This window comes from Aphelocoma coerulescens, chromosome 2, assembly GCF_041296385.1.
Source record: "Aphelocoma coerulescens isolate FSJ_1873_10779 chromosome 2, UR_Acoe_1.0, whole genome shotgun sequence".
NCBI lineage: Eukaryota > Metazoa > Chordata > Aves > Passeriformes > Corvidae > Aphelocoma > Aphelocoma coerulescens.
In genome coordinates, this window is record NC_091015.1 from 45,771,754 (window position 1) to 45,793,951 (window position 22,198).

General features: G+C 35.0%; 1 protein-coding gene across 1 annotated transcript in view; it reads left to right on the plus strand.

The window, feature by feature from the left end:
* The window catches only part of KCNH8 (potassium voltage-gated channel subfamily H member 8), a 174,155-nt gene that overhangs the window by 75,950 nt on the left and 76,007 nt on the right, over nt 1-22,198 (plus strand). Inside the window, exons 4-5 of the mRNA XM_069005820.1 lie at nt 8,459-8,586; nt 11,292-11,532. Coding sequence (XP_068861921.1) covers nt 8,459-8,586; nt 11,292-11,532 — 369 coding nt within the window. The remainder of the gene's footprint in view (nt 1-8,458; nt 8,587-11,291; nt 11,533-22,198) is intronic.

Below are 22,198 nucleotides of genomic sequence, written 5' to 3' on the forward strand. Positions count from 1 at the left end.
GTAATAATACTTGTAATCCTTTGCTGTTGTGAAAAGCAAGTCACCACCTTTTCTTCCTAAAACTATGTTTTGTAAGCAAATTGATGGTCTTTTCAATATACAGGAAAATATTTATTTGGTTGTTTTTTTTTAATAAACAGTTTCTCAAGTAGTTTTATGGGAGCTTTATTTTAGCATCCTAATTTACAATGAGCTACTTTTTGGTGAGCTAGTTAAAAGTTGCATAGTCCTTTTGGAGGAAAAGTGATTAAACTTAAAATTCCATTCTCCAAATCTGGACTCCAGTGTGGTATGGCTGGATCAGTACTTTGTCATTTCTGCATATGATCCTTCTATAAAACACTAGAACATATGCTGGAATTTAGTGGGACTACAGGAATCCAGGTAGGAAAATAAGAATTTAAATTATTCTGTGACTACTTTTAGACAGTTAATCTGTATGCTAATGTGTAATGACTTAGATTACATAGATGTAGAGTTCCACTGCTAGAGTCACTGCTAAAATTCCCATTTAATTTGACTCATTCCACAAAGATTCCTTTAGTCTTTATTGGTAATCTATCTGCTTTTGTTTCAGTTTTTTTTATTGTGAAAATTTTGAACTCTTTGTTTGAAAACAATTATTATCAAAATATGCAATATGCCACAGAATTACATGATAGTTGAGGTGGGAAGGCATCTCTGGAGATTATCTGGTCCAACGACCCCTTCTCAAAGGGTCAGGTTGAATACATTGCACAGGAACACATGCAGATGTGTGCTGAATAACATGAAGGATGGAGACTCCACAATTATCTGCGCACTCTGTTCCAGTGTTTGACTCCTCATAAAGCAAAAAAAAGCTTTTTCTTAAACAGAATTTCATGTTTCAGGTTGGTCTGCCTGTTGGCAAAGATGCCTTCACCCTCAAAATAATGTGAATTAAAAGATGGACTACACCTTTTGTCACCATGGATTAAACTAAGATGCATGCTATGGTTCAACTGGCTGGCTTTTTCTGGCTTCTTAGTAATCCTTAGGTCCATATGAATTTCTAAGGAGACAGAATTATTTTGATTATTCATCATTTTTTGGAGGGAGGAGTTGTTCTTTCCGTGTGCCAGAAGTGAAATACCATGTGCCGAACACTTTACATTACAGATATTTTTATGTTGAAAATGTCTATTTGGAGTGGGAATAGTCTCTTGCAAGAAATTCTGCAATGTGCACTTTGATTTATTCTGCTTAATTACCGTCTCAGCTACTTCATGATTGCTCAAGCTACTGCAGTGAATATTCAGAAGTTTTTCATTTTAAAGCACTTATACCTGTCAGGAGGAAGTATGAGATGGGGAACATAACCATACAATCACCTTGATTTACAATAACCAAAGCAGATAAATTTTTTTCAGGATGTACAGGCACCATGCAGTTCTATCAAGAGAGGAGGTGGGTTAAAAGCAGAGTTTTACCCCAGTACTCCCACTGCCCAAAAGAAGAAAATATTGAGGAAGCCTTTATTTTGCAATGTCTCAGTTACATCTTCGCTAGGATGACTTTGCTCCTGGCTCACTGTCAAATTAAGAGGGGTCTGAAACTCTTTTGCCATCAGTAAAGAGAAACTCCTTTCCTCCTGGTCTGTGTATGATAGTTTAAACACTTAGGGGACAAAAATAGAGCTGCCTTGTTCCTTTTTGCATTTGTGAGCACGAAGATGCTCTCCCTCTCACCTTTTCACCTTCTTACCCAAGCAAATAAGTTGTATTTGAGCCTCGAATCTTTAGAGACATATCAATCTTTGTAGCTCTTGCTTTAGCCTTGGACCAAGCGTTAAATACAAGTGGCAGTTCCATTCCAGCAGCTCTCAAAGAGGTACAGGGCATGTTCTGGAACTGAGGGGAAAGTGTCCTTTGTGATATATGTAGAATGAAAAGGAGGAAAAGAAAAGCAAAGTCTGATTGATTCTTGAGCAAATGCAGAGCAGCAGATTGTATTCTGGGATATCGTGGAAGGTTGACAGAATATACACATTAGTAACCAAAAAGTTCATACTCACCAGTTCCTAGATAAATTTGTGTGATTGCTTTCAGATTTTCCCTAGAAAACAAAGTTATCAAGGAGTGGGGAGGAGGGAGATGTTGTTTGTTTGGGTTTCTGTTTTGTTTTGTTTTCCATTTTGCTGGCAGATTGTTGGAAAATATCTTCAGACATTCTTTTTAAAGTCTGAAAATTCAAACGTAAGACAGACAAGAGAAGGCATACAAGAAACAGGGAATATGTTCAGTGCATGTGTTGCTGATTAGAACTCTTCAGAGTTGTGTGTGTGTGGTAGGTGACTAGTTAACGAGGCAGATGGTTTACAACCTTCCTATACAATTTACAACCTTTCTTATTTCTGTGGGAAAAAAATCTGAAAAGGGAGAAATATCTTTAAAGAGTTTCATTGGCCTAGACACAGTCTGGAATCTCACATTTTATTAAGAGGCCATGAGGACTAGAGTACATATTTCATGTGTACTTTGTGTTCAGAAACAATTTGGGAGGCCTTGGGCCATTTGCAGAATTTAACTGTAATTGCAGTTATAGGGCATGTAATTCATGCTGCAGATCCTCAGAGCAATTCTCAGCAAATGAGACCTATTACAAGTGAGTTTTGCATAGCTGTAGAAAAGATGGGTTTACAACTCTCCATCCTAAATGGTATACTTAAAGTTGTAAAACAGGTTGAGCTTAAGACTAGTCACTTTCTTAGTCTGAAAATCTCATTCCTTGAGAGATAATCAGGGATATTTTCGGGGTATTTCAAAGACCATGTGGAACATATACACAGACATCACAGGGTTTTGAACTTATATATGCCTCAGCTTTAAAAACCATTTTTTAAAAAATCTATGCCCCCTCCCCCTGCTGTTTTAACTCAGGACATGTTACACTGACCACAAAACTTTTTTATAGGTGTCTTATCTGGTTCTGTATTGTACATAAATCTATTAAGAAAACAAATCTTCATTCTCAAAAGACTTAATTTCATTACAAGATAGTAATTATTCAGGTACATATATTACTACTTTCACTTGAGTGAGCAAGGTGTACTTTAATATCATCTTCTTTGCAAATTTTTTAAAATTATTTTTGCAATGAATGACTTTTAAATTATGATCACTTTTTTCTGAATATTCAAAAGAAGAAAAAATATCAAAAAATAAAATACATGATTAAATTTATGGAATTAAAGGAAAAAAGAAAACTCTCAGGTTCCACGATATTATGTCCTTAAATACTAGACACTTGTAGAGGAAGAGATATTAACCCTTGCTGAAGAGGGTGAAAAGTTTCTTGGTGACTTAAATAGTTGGGATTATTTAAGTTCCAGGGGTTCTTGAAAAATATTTCAAATATTCTCTTTATTATTACAGCTATATTTTTGTTCATAATGATATATGAGCATATCCCTGTCTCATGAGCCTTGTGGGAATTTGCTGCGGGAAATAAAAACTATTCCAGGAAAAAACAGTCACCTCAAAAAAAGCTGGAAGTGAGTGATGACCAAGCTGTAAATTCAATGCTACATCTTGTTCTGTAAGAACTACATATGACCACTCACTTTAGCTGAATCAATAGATGTATTTCAAATTTGATGACATAATAAAAATGACAATTTTCCCATTTGTGAGACAACTCTAGAGCAGTACCAGTAGAAAGCTGGCGAATAAACTATTTTTACACAATTATGAAATAGCTATTTTTGAGTCAGAATATTTTACTTCATTATAAGAGTTCTGTAACTTTTCAGCAGTAGTATTAATAAAGGAGAAAATAGTTTAAGTAATTCACTTTCAGAGTTCTTCTCCTGAAACTCAGTCTATTGGAAGCAGTTGAAAAAAAGACATGTCTGTTGGAATTTTTTTTCCCCATTCTGAATTTTAAGAGACAGACCCAAATACAGGTATCTAAAAAGAAATATTTATTTATTTATTTATTTATTTATTTATTTAAGGATGTGCTCCCATCATCCACCAAAATGGAAGAGGAGAAAGAACCCTTCTTTTGGCTTTGTGTGTCTGTTCCCTCATACCTTTTTTCTTCATAGTGGAAGAATTAGCGGACCAAAATGTGGTTAAGGATTTTTATCTCATAAGCATACCACTGTTTAAAGGTCTTTCTTATTCATAAAAACATTAATAGTAATGTATAATATTGCTTCTTTTCTCTTTCTGTTCAAAGCTGAATTTTCTCTCAAGGCATAATACTAAAATTATGATAATCATACCGTTGATTCTGTGTAAAATTGGCCCCTTTAAAAAATGTCCTGTAATAATGTTTACAGTGTATAGCTGGTATGTGTGTTAAGTACATCTTCTTATTGAATCAGTTAATCAGTTACAGAAATAAAAAAGCAGCTAGAGGCTAGCCTGGATCCACCATACAGCTAACAGCTATGTGAATTGTTGGCTGTTGTTGGCAGAAAGAATGTGTCATACAACCCACAGAACTCCTGCAGCCTCTTGCCCATGGTAGTGTTGTATTCTGTCATTAATACCAAAGATGACTTTTATCAGTTTTCTCTTTATTGGCAATTGCTGGTGTGATGTCTCCTGAATAATAACAGAAAATTTGCTAAAGATTTTTAAAAGCCTAGAAAAAAATCATACCAACTTTCCATATAATCTGGTTTTAGAGGGTTGTTTTGTGTTCATTCAAGAGTTGCTTTCCCCAGTTGTCTTCTTCAGAATTTCCTTGGTGGTTTGGTTTTTTTGAGAGCTGCCTATGAAATGTGTTTTGTGTCAGTGATACTGGATATGATTTAGTACCAGTGTGTTTCCTGTAGACATCATTGTATTTATTTTATTGCACATGGGTTACTTGTGGAGGCCTATGCTAAGATCACACTTTCTGTGTGGTATTCCATATCTTATGATGCAATTGATGAGGGTTTCTCAAGATGCCTTAAAAGGACCAAAATTCTTGATTGCACTTCTCACAGGAAGCCTTTTATAGAGTTGCAAGACGAATAAATTCTTTAATAAATCATTCACTGAACCCAGGTTCAAAAAGGAGCAATTCAGTACTTGAAAGATATTCCAGGTAAAAACATCTCTCTGTGTGATTGGGCTGAGTGGTTGTGACAGCCTAAAGATAGACACAGCAAAGGTAATGGGGGAGGTTTATTCTCCTGCCTGATTTCAGGATAGAGCAGCAGGAGAGATCACACAGGTAGCACAATATACCATTCTGTGTTTTGAGCAGGGAAGAGTCCAACCAGTATTAAAAATGACAGCATTAGCATGGTTACTATGCATTTTCACAGTGCTCCTTTCACCATGCGTATGGAGCAGCATCATGGATTTCTTCAAGTCTGTCCCTATTTAGATACCTTTTAGCTATGAAGAAAGTCCATTTCTCCTGTTCTACTTCATTGGTGGTGTTGTTATTGTTCAACAGGAAATCTAGTTCACACATTCAAAATGATGTTATTTCTATGATAAATTTTCTTAGGTGGGAGCTGGCCTTACTTGCTGTTTCATCTCACAATTGACTTTAACTTTGTAAACAATGAAATAAATGAAAAAGTTCTTATCTACTCTACCAGTTTATCTAGTCTTTGAATAAAATGCTAGTAGAATAAAAATTTTATTTTTTTATTCCTCATACTCACTCCTGGCTTAGCTCTCGAAATAACTAAAGTGAAGTCATCTCATTATTTTATGGAATTTATTTATAAAAGTGTACACTACATTGATAAATAAAACTGAAATTTAGAATTTTCACTGAGAACACCCACTATAGGGTCCATGTAAATCTGGAATTCACTGTTTTTCTGCAGGACTCTTCCTTGCAAAGTGTTTAAAGATATCTATATCTATACTACCTCTCCTGCTTTTGCCCAGGCAGGGTTACTGTGCAGCAGGACTTGAGATGGTCATATTTGCACTCTTTGAAGAGGAGAGTCATTGTGCCTGAATCAGTCTTACCCTAGGCCTAACTGCCCCACCTGCCAAGCAAACAGGACAGTGGTGGCAATCAAGTAATTGGGGCTGGAATATAACTTTGAGCATGGAGCTAACATGCTTGTGAATATGTAAAAAAGCAGTGAAGCACCACCTTGTCCCTGGTGGTGACCCTGTCTTTCCTTGGCTACTGTACTGCAGAAATACTGCTTAGAGATCCAGGTCTGCAGCCTCACAGCCTTTAGGATAACTCTGTCACTTTGGTTGTTGATAGAACTACCATCTCTGAATAAAGTTCCTCAGGTGTGCATGTGTTCCCAGGCTAAATGCCCAGGCTGCTTTACATCCCTCTCTATTTCATTCACATACTGCCAGTATATTGTGTTCTGGGTTAAATTTGAGAGGTGCAGGTTGCTTTTATTCACACTCTATGTTTTAGGCAAACACAGGCAAATCTCTCGGATTTTCCTGTGTAATATGAATTAAATGCTAGACCTTAATCTTCTGTTTTGTGTCTATGCACACTTGGATTGAAAACTTTCAGTGGTAATGACCCATGATCAGACTGGAAGATATTTCTATACAAGAGAATGTTGGGTGTCTATCACACCAGAGGGAACTGTAGGTAGTGGTTTAATTTAATGCACGTTCTATTAATACACGAATGAGAAAAGTGAAACCGGTTTTTTGAAGGCATACAAATTAATGCTATGAAAAATGAGGAAAAACTAGCAAGGCTGAGAGAGTTTTTGTAAATGAAGTGCAAACTTTCTGGCCAGATCAGATTAGTTTATTTTGGTATTTGGAAAAAAATGCATTTCATGGTCTCTCTCATGCCACAGGTTGTCCTCTATGGAGTGAGCATAGTGCTTCTGGGTCACATCAGGGTTACTCAGTCTTCACTATGAGAGTGGGGAGTTGCTAGGACATGGCAGTTTAGGTTGAGAAAGGGAAAAGAGAGAGGCCTGTAAATGGTTTTAAAAAGAATTTCAAAGTCATATGACAAAACCAGGCTACTATAGATGAACAATACTACAGTGGAGAGACTTAATTATTAATTCAAGAGACTTAAATTAACATTTCCTCAGAGAAAGAGATAAGAATTTTATTCTTACCCAGAATTTAATAACACTTAAAATTTAGTTTGAGTTTTAAATGGTTTGATGATTAAGAGATTACTTTTTAAAACCCAACATTAATGTAGTTGGGTCTTTTCTGAAATAATGCTTTTTGATCCATCTTTCTTCATTGTAGCTGACATCAATATGTGTTGGAGATGGGAAAGTATGAGGCTTCTCTGTCTGCCTTCTTCAACTTTTGAGTAGCCATTTGGCTTTGCAGTATAAAGGTTTTCCCTTCATTTTTTTTAGGTTTTTTTCCCCCTTCTCGTTACTGCCAAGTAAAAAAAAATCCTCAGCTAGGGTGTGCTCTTACATGAATTACATGAAAACTTCTTTACTGAGAAGTTTGGAAAGTTTATCTTCCTACACATTTTGTTATGCATGGTTTTGTGCTGTTAAGCCAAAAATACATCAGTCTTCTAATGTATTATAATACAAATCTTTCTTGCTTTTCTAGGCAGGTTTCAAAATGTAGCTATGTTTCTTGCTGCTAAATTCTGGCTCTGCTAATTAGTTTTGTGTTTTGTTAAATTTTTTCCGCCTTAATTTGTATGCATTGAATTGACTTTAATTAAACCTCCTTGACAGACGGCTTCTTCCTTTATTCCCATAATTTCTTTTTTCTTAATCCTGACACGTCACAAAAAGTCTGCTTTCATTTACTCTGGCATAAATTCACTGTAATTCCATCAGAGTGACTGGAATTACTTTGAATTTACTGCTTTATAAGCAAGAACAAAATTTGTTCCCATGATTGACAATTTCAGACATCTGAATGGAGGTGAAAACCACAAACCTTTCCAAAATAATGTTCAGTCTTTACTCTTAATGGGTTTCATGTCACCAAGGAATATGTCAAGCCATTGTGCCAGTGGCCATGTGGTGGGAAAAGAAATCTTAACGCATGAATGTAAGAATTGGTTATTACTAATTAACAGGCTCACAAATTAGCATATTCTCACATAATGGAAGCCTAGTACAAGTCAGACTCTTTGTTTTTAAAAAGTACACCACAAGAGATTTTTTTTCTTTCTGTAAAATGAGAGAGAGAGAGAGTAGGATCACCTCAAGGATATTTTCAGTGGTTACTTCTAGCCATCCTTCCCTCTGGTCAGCAATCTCTACTTTCTGAAACAGTAGAGAGTACATTTATCTTATCTATGAAATCATATATTGCAATTAATTGCTTCTGAGTTGTGTGAAGGCATTTGACAATTAAAACTTTACAGTGATTTTTATTTGCCCTTCAGGAGAGAGGGGTTTTGCTTCTTTACTGAAAAAGATTAAGCAAAAGGAAAGGTGTGCATAATATTTACATTTCTACCAACGTCTGAAATGTCAGTAGTTCAGGTCCCAAAGGTTAAAGTGTTATTTCCTGATCTTTAATGGACTCTCACCTCTGTTCTGCAGAAAAATGGAAAGGAAGAGGAAGGGCAGGATCACATTTTGAGTCGGCACGTAGACGGAGTAGAGCTGTCCTTTATCATATCTCTGGACATCTACAAAGAAGAGAGAAGAACAAATTAAAAATTAATAATGTAGGTGATATTCTTTTCTTCCCCTCTCCCCCCAAAAATGTACTCTTTAAGAAGGCACTATATTTAAAAAAAAAAAATTTAAGTGCTGTAAAAGGTCAGTGAGTACTTGAGAAATATCCTGGTCATAGTTTTACAGTAAAAAGGATTAGAATGCTCCTCACTTAAGTACAGTTCTGCCTACTTTGGTATTTGTTGCCATATAGCAAGATAGTGGATTTAATCATACTGTAAACAGACATTTAATGCCATGAAATCCACACTATAAAATTTCTCAGAACTTAGAATCCACAGGTTCTCAGAATTTTAGGGTCCAATTTACCTTGTTATCCCAATTACTTTATCTCAATTATTACTATTTGCCAAAAAAAAAAAAAAAGAAAAGAGATTCAAGATGTTGCTCTAGCTGAAACTCTTAATGCTGTTAAGCTCCAAAAGGTCCCCCTTCATTTAGGCAAGTTTTCATATTAATTTCTCCAACTTTGTGCTGTGATATTTATCCTTTCATTTCTTAATTGAAGCAGTGATGTTTCCATCTTCAAATTAATTCTGTTCCTCCAGTGACTATAACTAATGAGTAAGTTCACAAAACATGCTGTGAGTGTTGCTAACACTAAATCAAACCATAGAAAAACCAAGAATATAGCAACAGAATGACTTCTAAAGAAATATTAATGAGAAAAAATAACTCTCCTGCTCTGTGCAACTATGTTTCAGGGGAAAAGTTAACGCAGAGGATACCTATGAAATCAGTATGTTCATATAAAAATTTGCTAGAATAATATCGGAGCGCCTGTTCCAACTGTGAAAGCCTCTAGTTATTGGAAGCAGGGGTCGCAAAAACGGCTTCTCAGAGCAGTATTTAGTTTCCTTTTTGTGTATTATTAGTTTTAATGAGGCAAAGTATTTGACAGAGACACAAGAACTAAATGGTCTTGTTTTGTTCTTTTGGTTTTTTTTATGGTTAGGGGAGGATGGAAGATAGGCAATGGAAAAAGTAACCAAAGCATATAAAACATGAACACCCTGAAGAGATGATCTGCCACTGGGCATGTTCCTCTTATTGATTACCAAAATTAGGCAGCAGTGCAGATTCATCCTCATGTAGATTATTATATTAGAAATTAAAAGTAGAAAAAACTTGGTATAGATTAAGGACATGAAAATACACAACTGGTATCTATCTCACAGGACATAGAGTCACTTCCATTGGATTTACATATTAAAAGTTGAAAAAAAGTTAAATGTTAAAAAATTATTAAATGTTTAAAAAAAAGTTACAAATGTTTCATGTTGAAAAAGCATAATAATAAAAAACCCCCTGCAAAATATGACCAGATCTTCCAGGGATATTTTCATTGCATAGTAATATGATAATATCTTTTAGGAACATGACTCTTTAATAGTTTCTGATGACTTACCTGTACTGTCACAATGCTAGTGCAGATGTTATTTTATCATGTTAAAACATTTATTCTGAGACTAATTTACTACCTTTAGTGCATGGATTTTTGGAGCTATGGATTGGAAATAATATGAGGAATGCTTTCTTTTCTATGATTAAAAATGGGCTGACACTAATAAAAGTGAGAATTCAGCTGCTTAGATTCATGAATAAGAACCAAGAATAGAGAAGGCAATGACATCAGTATTTCAAAAGAAAGACAAAGAGAAAGGCTGTGACAGACAACACAAATGTAGTTAAGTCTACAGTTATGCAGGTTTTGTCTTTTTAATTTCATAGTGAATAACTTCAAGATCAGAAGTAATCTTTGCTGAATGCACAATATTGTTTTCGGAGGCTCTTTGTTACTGGAACAGCATTAACCAGGAGCACAGTATCAGTGAGCAAGGATTTTGTTAGTAAATAATGCAAGACACTTCATGTCCCACATGCTGCTTTTTGAGAGGGTAGGTGTTTCTTGTCAAAGCTATGAAAGATGAAAGCTAGGGATTTCTACAGCTTAATACTGAAATCTTGGCTGCATAAAACATTGGTAAGACAAAGATTCAAGACAAAACTTAGTCTAATGACAAATGTAGTCAGTTCTGAAGCCTTACTATGGCAGATAAACATTTTGGTTTAGATCAGGAGTGCAATTTTAAAGAAAACCAAAAAGTTATTCCTACTAACTGTGCTTTCATTCACATTATCTGGATTCCTGCAGATGGAACTAAACCAGGAGAGGTGCTCCAAGTACTGGAGCTGTTCAGTCCATAGGACCAGGCTAGAGCTAGTCTGAAAGAACCTCCTCACAGCTCTATGTGTAGGATGTTTTTCCTCAACACCATCTATTGCTTTCTATATGTTCCTATTTACAGTACTATGTCCTTGTGTATACGAAGCTTTAACCTATCTGTCCAGTAGAATAACATTGCTCTGCAGCGAAAATTAATTCAACAGAGGAAGAAATAGTTTGCCAGACTCAGTCCCCTCTTTGCTCTATTTAATCTGTAACTTATTAGTTTTCTTCCTGCCTCAACATTCACAAAAGTTATTCCATGAGCAGAACCATCTGTATAAATAAATGTGAGGTCTACGTTAGAAACAAAAGTAGCACTAGGTCTTGCCTGCATATGAGTATGTCATATGTTATTTTGCTTCTTTTACAAAAAACACCAACCACCTAAGGGCTGCGTTAGAAGAAATGCTTCGGTGTAATCAAATTATTGTTTTGTCTCAATTAATTTTTTTCTCTCTTTTTCAGAATGTTTTCGTAGACAAACCAGCATTTCCAGAATACAAAGTTTCAGATGCAAAAAAATCCAAATTCATTTTGTTGCATTTTAGCACTTTTAAAGCTGGCTGGGACTGGCTTATTTTACTGGCAACGTTTTATGTTGCTGTGACTGTACCTTACAATGTTTCCTTTATTGGCCATGATGAGCTGTCGACAACTCGAAGCACAACTGTCAGTGACATTGCAGTGGAAATTCTCTTTATCATTGGTAAGATATGTTTGGGGGGTGTTTGGGATCTCTTTTCTGTCATTTAGGATTTTCACAGAATGCATAATATTATAGAAGAGGAAATAATCATTCCTTTCATGACTTTAGAGAAAATCAATGCTAGGTGTACGGCTTGATATTTTCCCTGAACTTTAGATCACCTTTTTTTTACTTTAAATTGATTGAAGTAATTCTGCTGTTGCTCTAAAAGGACTTTGTTCTCAAGGAAGATTGAAACCCATTGTTTCACCCTGTGGATGCCTAAAGCCTTCCCAGTATAGGAATGTGCCCTGGAATTGCTATGGTTTTGTTCACAATCTATGGGTTATTTTTTTATTTCACAAACACTTAGAAGCGCCATGGACCACAAGCTGAATAGATTTTTTAAAATACTGATGTAAGATTAAAACTCATACTGCAATAATGCACATATACAATATCAATATGCTATATTGACAACTGGGATATAATTTGAGAGGTTGGAGTTTGGTCATCTGATCCATTCTCTAAACTTTTTATTTCCATGATCCATTTAATTCTTATGTCTTTTGAGAATCAAGAAGAAGACAAGGTCATATCTAATAATGGCTTTGTAGCAAAGAAATTTTGGGGGGGGGGTGGTTTTGTTTTTTTTTTTTTCAATTTATTTCTGAATATGGAAAAGAATCCCCGACTAGAGTCAAACAGATTTTTCCCCAAGCTTTTACTATTATAATACCACTCAGTGCTGTCACACTGATGAACCAGAGCTCAGATCTGTTGCAATTATGCAGGTGGAGAAGCTATTATTTTTAAGAAATAAGCCAAGTGGAGCATGTCTTTCTTGAACATGAAAAGGGTTTGGATGGGTTCTGAGAGAGAAAGAAAATGAAAAAAAGAATCAAATCATTCTCAAGTTTGAAACTTCTTTTCCACTTCAATCTTCTCTATTTTTTCGTGAAAACATATAGCATTAAAAGCAGTGTTACAATCTTCTCTAGGAGAACTAAAGAAATCTCAATCATAAAAACTAAGCAATAACTCAGAAGATTTTCTAACAAAAATTTTGAAAAGTTTATTCCATTTCTTTGTCAGCTTTGTTGTAGACAGTAAGACTAGTGGCTGATGGAAGAATCAGATGTTATAATGGATAAATATTTGTTTCCTCCTTTAGTCATTGCTTCATCATTAGAGTTAAGGTCTAATTTTCAATGCTATGCTCACTATTAGATCTTGGTGGAATCCTTCACGTTAATGCAAAAAAATCACATTCAAAAATACTCAAGCACTGCAGTAAGAAACTTGAATTCTGCAATGCAGACCATCAAGGATCATCTTGTGTCTTGCATAAAGAGTGAGGTTATGACTCTAGTCAGTCATAAATTAATGTTACATTAAGAAGACTAAATCAAATCATCCTACTTTATGTACGTGGGTGACTTTACAAAAAGAGTAGACTCAAGGTTACAATATTTTGATAATGGTGTAGATAACTGGTTTGTGTTATAAAAGTGTTTATTTGAACATAAGCACAAGAGAGTACAGTCTGTATCTAACTGATTTATGTGCTGTAGTGTTCTATTGAAGCAAGACAGATGATGAACTGCTTCGTGATACTTTTCTGGTTATATATTTTGCTGGAAATACGGAGTTTTATATCAGTAAGTCAAAAGCAAAGGCATCTCTATGATCAATAGAATAGCTGAGTAAGAAAAATAAAACCAAGAAGATTTTCTGTAAATTTTACTTCATATTTTCCAGTTAGATTTTTAGGTCTGTAGTCCAGGAAATCAAACTGTGGCTGCAACTAAATACATTCAAAGAAATGTGCATGAAGTACTAGAAGAGACTTTGCCTAATCATGTTACAGGTAACCACAAACACTGTACTGTAGAGTACTGGTGTTCCTCCCCCACAGTTTGAATAATGGCTCCATTTTCTCCAGAATAATTTTTTTTCTAAAGTTATTATCTGATTTAAATCTGCAGCTCTGAGGAAAGTTTTATGGAGTATTTTCAGGATATTTTCATACTGCATTTAAACCCCTGCAGTGAATTTAAAGAAAATAGTGTGTTTAGGATCATCTCTGCAGGGTCCTTTATCCATTAAAATGTTGAATTACTATGTCTCAGAACATGTATAACTATATTGAAAGTAGTAAGATTGACAGCATACTTAAATTTAAGCATAAGTTTCAGGGTATTTGTTGCACTGTGGCTCTGACAAGCACATCTTTGACGGATGATCTATGTGCTCTGAGAAAAGTCAGTGAGAAATGTTAAGAAAAATTCTTCTTATGATGCTGCTGCCTCAGAAAGTCAGTGGGAAGATCTGTCTGATATAGGGTCTTCAGCTGTATTGCAGCTCTGTAGTCACAGATCGAGGTATCACAAAAGTACTCATGGATTGGAGAAATAGAGTTTATCTACTTTGATTTTATTCGGGGTTTCTGAGAACATGGAGTAGTATTCCTTTTATGAGCATAGTTTGCATAAACACTTGCTTGGATTTGACAAGGTCTTTGTTCTTAGCTGTGTTATCCAAGACTGGCTACATTCTCCAGCATATGTTGTGACTCTTGGGGATGGTTCTGTGGACAGCCAGGAATTGGACTTGATAATCCTTGTGGGTCCCTTCCAACTCAGTTTATTCTGCTATTCTGTCACGTGTGGCAACCTATGCTTAAGCATGATAAAAATAGATATGGAAGTGCTCTTCTGACTCGGGGTGCTTACAACTAAGAGTATTGATATGAATTAAATCACTTGTGAGAAAAACATCTAGCTGAGGTCTAACTGCTTTAGCCTTTAAAGTTCTCTAAAACACAGACAGAAGATAAACAGTAATAACAACATATTTTGTGACATCTTTGGGGAAGAGGATGAAGTGAGAGCATAATTAGGGCTTCTCATATGAACCTAAATTTTTCACGTGATGTTTCCTGTGAAAACTTGTGTAATGTCGTGTTTAAGTGTACTGTCATATCAGTTTCCCTTTGTTACGTGTCCAAACCTGCTCTAACATCCCCCTGTAAATAAACCTTTTGCTTCCTCTAACCAAAGATAAGTAAGATTAGTTTAGTTTTAGATTTTTTTTTGTCTTATGTATTCAAAAATCATAAAGATAAAGGTGCAAAGAAAAACGTTTTAGCATTAATGTATTTAAATAAACTCATTAAAAAATATCCTAAGAGGTGTTTCATCTCTTAGGAGATATTACTATATTACCTGCTTTATTGCACTATTTGCTTCAAGTTTTATGCCCCTGTATTTCCATGGACAGTAGCTGGGTCCTTCATTTCTTGATAGGTATGTCTGGAAGCCTGAATATCAATACTTCTAAGAAGCATAATGGATCTTGGTTACTTTTCAGTAACATTTTTAAAGTATTCTTTTTCCTGGAGGAAAAAAGGCAGGAGAATCTCTCACCAAGATCATTCCATTTAATTAGTAACAACCTTCCAATTGCATAACTTTTACTCTTCCATAACTATCCAGTGTAGTGTTTTTATTGCTGCATTTGTTTCATTCCAGTTTTCAGATATTGTCCTTTTTTATCTGTTTTGCTTTTTTAAAACTTTATTGAACATCTTGATTGAAGAAAGCAACAATATCTGAAAAATTATCTATACTTTATTGTTTACTCACAGGAACATTTGAATAGGAGGTCTTCAACCGGAGTTGAGATCAGTGCAATGGTTCAGTGAAAATTTACACTAAGATTTCCTCTCTTTGTATGCATATTTCTCCCTCTCTCTCTCACTAAATATTATTTTTAAGAGTGTTTTATTGGCAATTTCAGTTTTTTAATGCAACATGTTTAAAAGCACTAAAGCTCTGTTTTGTGTGGCACAATACTACAGATTAAGGGGACTTGTGGGGCCATGAGTATCTATCACAAATGTAAATGACTCAAAATCTTTCAAAAACTGTTTTAAGTCATATGAAGTCCTTGAGTCTCAGATGTTTAATATGTAGAGATTTAAAAATATGGTATAAACCTTGCAGATACTCATATCATCATTCCTGACTTACATAGTCATTCGAGTATACTATTTTTGTACTGAAAATAATATATGTTGAATGAAATTTGTTGGAATAAGATGAGGAAGTATTAAATGCTATAAATTTTATTAGATGGCTTTAAAATGGAAGGCTTGTTTTCTTTTTTTACCATGTTCTTTTTTATTATTATAATGATCATCATTTCTTATCTTTGCAAGTGCACAGAAAGTCATTTAAAATAATTTCTGTGTCTGGGGGACCTCACATCTAAGAAAACTTGTGCATTTTGAAAGAAAATGGCCGTTTTTTGAAACCTATTTTTGACAGTGTGCTTTAAGGCTGTAATGTTATAAAATTCAGGAAAACACCAAGGCAGTGGTTTGAAATTATCTCTGGGAATTTATTTCTAAGCAGCAAATGGTCTCATCTGTGAATGCATATGAGCAAAACATGTGAACAGATAGAGTGACGTTGTTGATACGCCTAATATTTGAGAGAGAAGGTCATAATAAAATATTCATGGTCTATGGATTACCTAGTAATGTGAAAAAACAGTGCAAAATATTTATGCTGAAAAGCAGCAATAGGTTTCCTAAAGATTCTCCCCCAAAGGATCAAACGGAGGTGTGCAAGACCGCATGTTAAACATCTTTCCAATAACCTTCCTTGCATAAGTTGTAGGGATACGAGATGCTTGTCTGCACACAAGATGCTGTTTCCAAGCACAAAAACATCAACCTGGATAAAAAGGAGATGAGCATAAGCCACAAGAAGTGATTATTTCATGGAAATATTTCTGTATCCTCAGGTAGATGCAGATAAGATATAGTAATGGAGGCACCCTGAACATATTATTTGTATTTTCTCTACTAACTCCTCTTCATTAGAGCTACAATCAGGCAAAATTTGTATTTTTCATTTACTATCCTATAATAAAATGGTAATACAATGTTGTTATTTTTCAAAAAGATTAAAGTCTTTTAACTAACAATCTGGGTAATTTCCAAGGAAATTATGTGATACTTAATAGTTTACCATATTTTTTGTGAATTAGCATGTGGTCTTTTTTTCCTTTCTTTTGTATGATTTATGGCTACTGTCTATATGAATTGCTGCCAAACTGCATGAGGTAAGTTCTGAGAAAAATATTTCAGGTCTTCCCTTGGAACTGGTCAAAAATTGTAGGCGAATGGAGCAGTCATGCCACTGCCCACTGAATATTTTTCTGATTTGATCTTTGCATTGTTTTCTGCAATGTGTGAAGTGAACTCTGCTCATGAAATACCCAACAACTATGTCTGCTTCACACAGGTTGAATTTAGTGAAAAGTTGCATCATATGATTGATATTTCTCCACTCTTTGGAATTGCTTCTTTCTGCCATACATCTGCAGGTTCTATTAAGAAAATTGCCCATGTAGAAACTTTCACACTTCTACAGTTGCACATACTTGCTTCTTTTCAAAGCAGAGCTAACAGCTCATTTTTCAGAAATATTTCAAGTTCTTTGCTTTTCTTTCAAGACTCCAAAGTCTGTATCTTCCTTTGTAGAAAAGTCAATAAAATATATTTTAGCTATTCAATATATTCAGCAATTGAGTCTGTTTTCAAGATACAGCATAGTTTATAAAAAGGCCTTGCCAGTTTAGTATGCTATTATAATGGTCATGATATTTAATGATTTTCTGGTGTATCAACTACTCTGGGACTGAGATTAACTAATCAGAGTTTAACACCCTCATTGTCAAAGAAAGCAATTTAAAAGGGTGAACCCCAAAGGTTAAGGATCAGAGAAGCAGGCAGAAGAAATAACCCCCCTCTCTTGACATTGGTGTGCTGGTCATTCATGTCTACAGCAGCCAAAATGTGGTGTTTGATAGAACATATCATGTTAGTGCATTATCACTGTCCCTGCCATTCTCCTGGAGGGACTGACTTTTGATATAAAAATACCCATTCAAAAGATGCCTTCAGATTTCATTTTTTATATATTAATGGATAATTTACCCAAGTAACACAGTATTTCCACTTGGCTATGACTTCAATATCACATTACTTTCCACTGTAAGAACAAGTAGTAAGGAAGAGCAAATCAGACTGTCAGTTACAGATGGATTTTGGGAGTCAGTTTGGCTATGATCCGTCACACCCGAAAATAGATTTTCTTCCATTAAAATCACTGAAAATGTAGTTTATTTGACAAACTTGAATGAATCAAGGCTGAGAACGTACATCATAGCACTGCCTAAGGACAGGGACCACGCCACTCCTCATGTACTCTACAGTGATAAGCAACTTGGTGTCAAATCGTAAATAAACTCTTCTCACTGGAGAAGTTTGACTGGTAAAACAGCTCAGTGTATTCAATGGTGACTTTAACAGAAAAAAGCCTCTGAATTATAGTTACTCCATGCTAGCAGAAATCTCTTATTCAGAAGTCCATCATGTTACATAATATCATGCGTATAGATGGTAAAGATTTTAAGAATTTGCAGCTTTTAACCATGTTCCTGTTGTTCATCTGAATTCTAGTCATCCAGCTAAAGCCACAGGACTTCTAAAACAGATCTTTCAGTGGAGGTGTAATGTGGCTCTAAAATGTATTTTTCAGACTCTGTGACTGCCCACACAAACTAAGTGGGGTTACTTGCACAATACTCTGAAGTGCTAGTGACCAGGAGAAAATGATACTTGGGGTTGCACCCAAAGAAAAATAGGAGGGAGAGGAATATTTGATAGCCATTTTTTAGCTTTTTAAATGTACAGTTGCTTAAGGGCTAATCCATTTCTATAATTTTCTCTAATGATCATGCTCCTCAATTAGATTCCCTGTTTAAGCAGTAGAAGATAACAAACTTTTCTACTTAATAAAACACCATCCTGGTAGTACAATGATGGGTCTTGATATTCCATTTTAGATATCAAGTCCATTAGGACCTAGGCAGCATATCTTGGGATACTTAATTTCTTTAAATTCTATCTGTATAAAATTAAATTCATCTTCTTCCTTCTCACTGTTACCTACATCAACACAATACTCTGAGACTTCAGTTATATGTAGTTTTGTATGACCTTTCAGTTCACAAAGATTCTGACAAGAACTAGAAATTTTTGCAATCTAGTTGTCTTAAATAGAAGATGTCATACTTAACACACGTGTGTTAAATAAACAGCATTTGGCTAAAATGTGTTTTCCTGAAGGTCATCAACTCTTCTTCAAAGACATTAAAGAATCCACAACGCTATTTACTTATGGCTTGTGAAATACATATTTCTATTTTGGAGGTTTTCACATCAACCTGCAGAAGTGACATCTTGTTAGGTGTTTAGTTTTTAAAATGTTGCTACCTGCCAGCTCTTTGTTGGGGCTCACTGGATTGTAGTTTAACATCTGATATGACACAACCTTGCTTTGCTGCTTCATTTCAAAATTGGATAAGAAGGATGCATTGAATACATCTGGATTTCCCACAAGATTATTACTAGTTTCTCTTGTAATGACATGTTACTATTTACTACAAACGAACTAAATTTTCATATTAGCGTTTCTTTCCTAAAACTGTTATTTTCCTTTGTCCTGGATATCAGTGATTTCTTTCTCTTTCTCAAACAGGTCTAGACTTTCATTTCAATTTTTCTATAGTTTACACTGGTTGTCACTTAATATCTGTTCACCATTTGACAAAGCTTTCTAAAAAAGAAGAAAAATTGCAGTTCCTCCAGCAGCTGCAAGACAGTTAGACATTATTTTGATTATATTATTTATATAGTATTTATTTTATTATATATTACATTTTATTACATAAAGTACCTACATTTTGGTTTATTACAACTCAACCTCTGTTGTGTTTTTTTTCTCATAAGCTTTATTTGACTTCAGAATGGCTCAGGTTCTTACACAATGGTATAAGATGAGCATTATTTTTCTTTCCTATATAAACCAAATTCCAGCTCCCTCACCTGATCGTGTCAGCATCTGAAAGAAAATCATTAAGCTAATTGTGATTATAGATGTCTGGGAGGAAGATGCTGTTCTGAAAAATCACACTTCCTTATGAATTAATTGTTCCTAGGCAATTTACTAGGAACATCTATTTTATCTCAGCAGTAGAATAGGAAAATAGGAGTTTATATAGGGATAGATAAATTGTTCTTCAAAAAATATGGCACTAATATTTCCTGAAAACTTTCCTAAAAGCTGTCTAGCAAGATTGTAACATCATTATCCTTGTATCATTAAATAAAATTTGTTAAGACAGTCGGATAAATGAAAGACCCTGAACTCTGGGGAAAGTATTACTAGCTAAAGACAACCAGTGTAAAATTATATAAAGGAAAGTGAAAAAAATAAAAGAAATTAGGGAAGAGTCAGTCATACCATCTAGAAGAGGGAGATAATGTAGAAACTGTCTGCTCTGAAAATCAATAGGGTTAATTACCAAAATCATCTAGTTCTCAAGCACAGGTTTGAGTGACTGCAGTCTAATAAAACATCACTGCTTGTATGTATGCTACTTGCCCTTAAGGCACAGGATTTTTCAATTTCATTTAGCTCCCAATGAAAGACAGTTAAACTGAGGTATATTTAATTGCATTTTCTGCAATTTAAGAGTATCTCATGGGCAGTTATTCAATCACCTGACTAATCCTGAATTGTTATTCTGCTATGACTTGATCATATGTTTATTCCCAGCAGAATTTATTTTTTAATCAAGCCTAAAGAGAGAAAAGAAATATTGTCCCAGGAAAATCAGCTGCTTCAGGTAAAAAAATCTTGTTTATGGGTAAAGTGGCTGGCCTCCAGATACCTATTTTTTTTTAACAGGGATTAGAAATTGAGATTATACAAAACAAATATTGTGCTTTTAAGATTGTACAAGGGGTATTATATTGGGAAACATCTTCAGGATTGTTAGGTTAGCTTGATGACTATCAGTTTATGGCTTTTATTCCTTTTATATCATTTAGGAGACCAATCTGCATTGTGTGCTCAGCAGAACCTCCATTTTTTTAATGTAATTTTTTTCCCCTTTTGTTGAACACTGGTTCGAATTGGTGTTTGTATCGCATTCACTGTGTGAATGTGTCTGTGCATGAATGTGTTGCATAACAGAAATCTAGAAAGGGACAGCTTGGTGAAGGATGTAGCATGTCATACAGAGCTTTAATCCAAGAGAAGTCACCAAACATTTTCAAAACCTTATGGACTTGTAGATTTTCCAGCTCTTTTATGCCACGCTATGAAATAAGTTGCCTTTTCTTAGGAGTCGGGCATTACTATGGCATGGATTTTGCTCTGGAAGCTTGTGAAAAAGAAAATAGTCCCCAATAGGTGAGTAAAAGCCATTAGAAAACTCAAATAAGGAAAGTAATTGTTTAAAGTTTTTCAGTTAGATCATGTTATTTGCTACAGTTATTTGGAAGGAAAATATCACAGATCCATGTAGCCATGATAATGACAAACTTGGAAAACATTAGGGTAATAATGGTCCCAGTGTTCTGGTGTTTACTGCTGTGAATACTGTTTAAGAGCTTAATTGGAGCAAAATATATAAATAAATAAGGAACTGTAACTCTATCTAGATAACAATTTTAAATTCATTTCATGGCTGAAAAAAAGGGTGGCTTTTTTTAAATAAAAAATGCATTTTCCTTAATCTTTCAGTGTATCTTTGCATGAGTTTTAGAGCTACATTCCTTACAAGATTTTTTTTTAAGGGATGTCTGCCCATACCTTAACAGTAGTGGAAATAACAGACTGAGAGAATCCACACAGATTGAGCTAGTTAGCCATGGGATCCAACCAGGAGAAAAATCACGGTCATGGTTTCACAAATTCACTGTTTATTATCTCTGCATGCATCTTAAGGATTTATTGCCTAAGAGGGCTCCTGGTCACTGTTGTGGGGGGTTTGTAGGGAAATGTGATCAGTCTGCAGGATAGAAAGAAGGGGGACTCAGAGGAACAGGACTCAGAAAGCAGAAAGTAATTGCATCAGCAGGGAGCTGTGATCAGAGGGTGTGTGGAGCAAAGCCCATTTTCCTACACAGTGTGCACGGGTGACATGGTTCCTTGTTCCAAGCCTCTTGAAACTGGAGATCTTGGGTTCTCCCTGTTGAGTGCTTTCAGGTCAAGTTCACCTTTGTGTTCAATGGAAGAAAAATAACTCACAGCTTGAAGACTGACACTGCTCAAGGTTCCCACATGGCAGTATGCACAGAAAAGATTGGGGAAGGAGGAAATCATGACTGGCTTAAGACACATTGGTGTTTGTTAACACAACATGTATCTGTGCTAAACATAGTAAAAATCTTGTGGAAAAAGGCCTTGTAGTTAAACATTATTTAAGGATCTTTCTTAAAGTCAATAGGATAGTCTAGACTTTATATTGAGCTTTAATTTGCTTGGGTCCTGGCTTTTTTTCTGTCTAATTTGAACTGAAATTTAATTATGTAACAAAATAAGAAACCAATGAAGACAAGAATAAAGAGGTTTCATTCTTTTCTCTCTCTCTACATCAAGAAAAATATGGTGGTTTATATATGTGTGTGCTGTGCTTCAAGACAGGTGTAATGAGTTAATCAGTTTGATGTTTTCTGCTATTACTGCTTTAGTTTTAGTTTTAGATAATTTTGTAATGACATTTCTCATGTCAGAGATATTATTTAAATGCCCTATTCTGC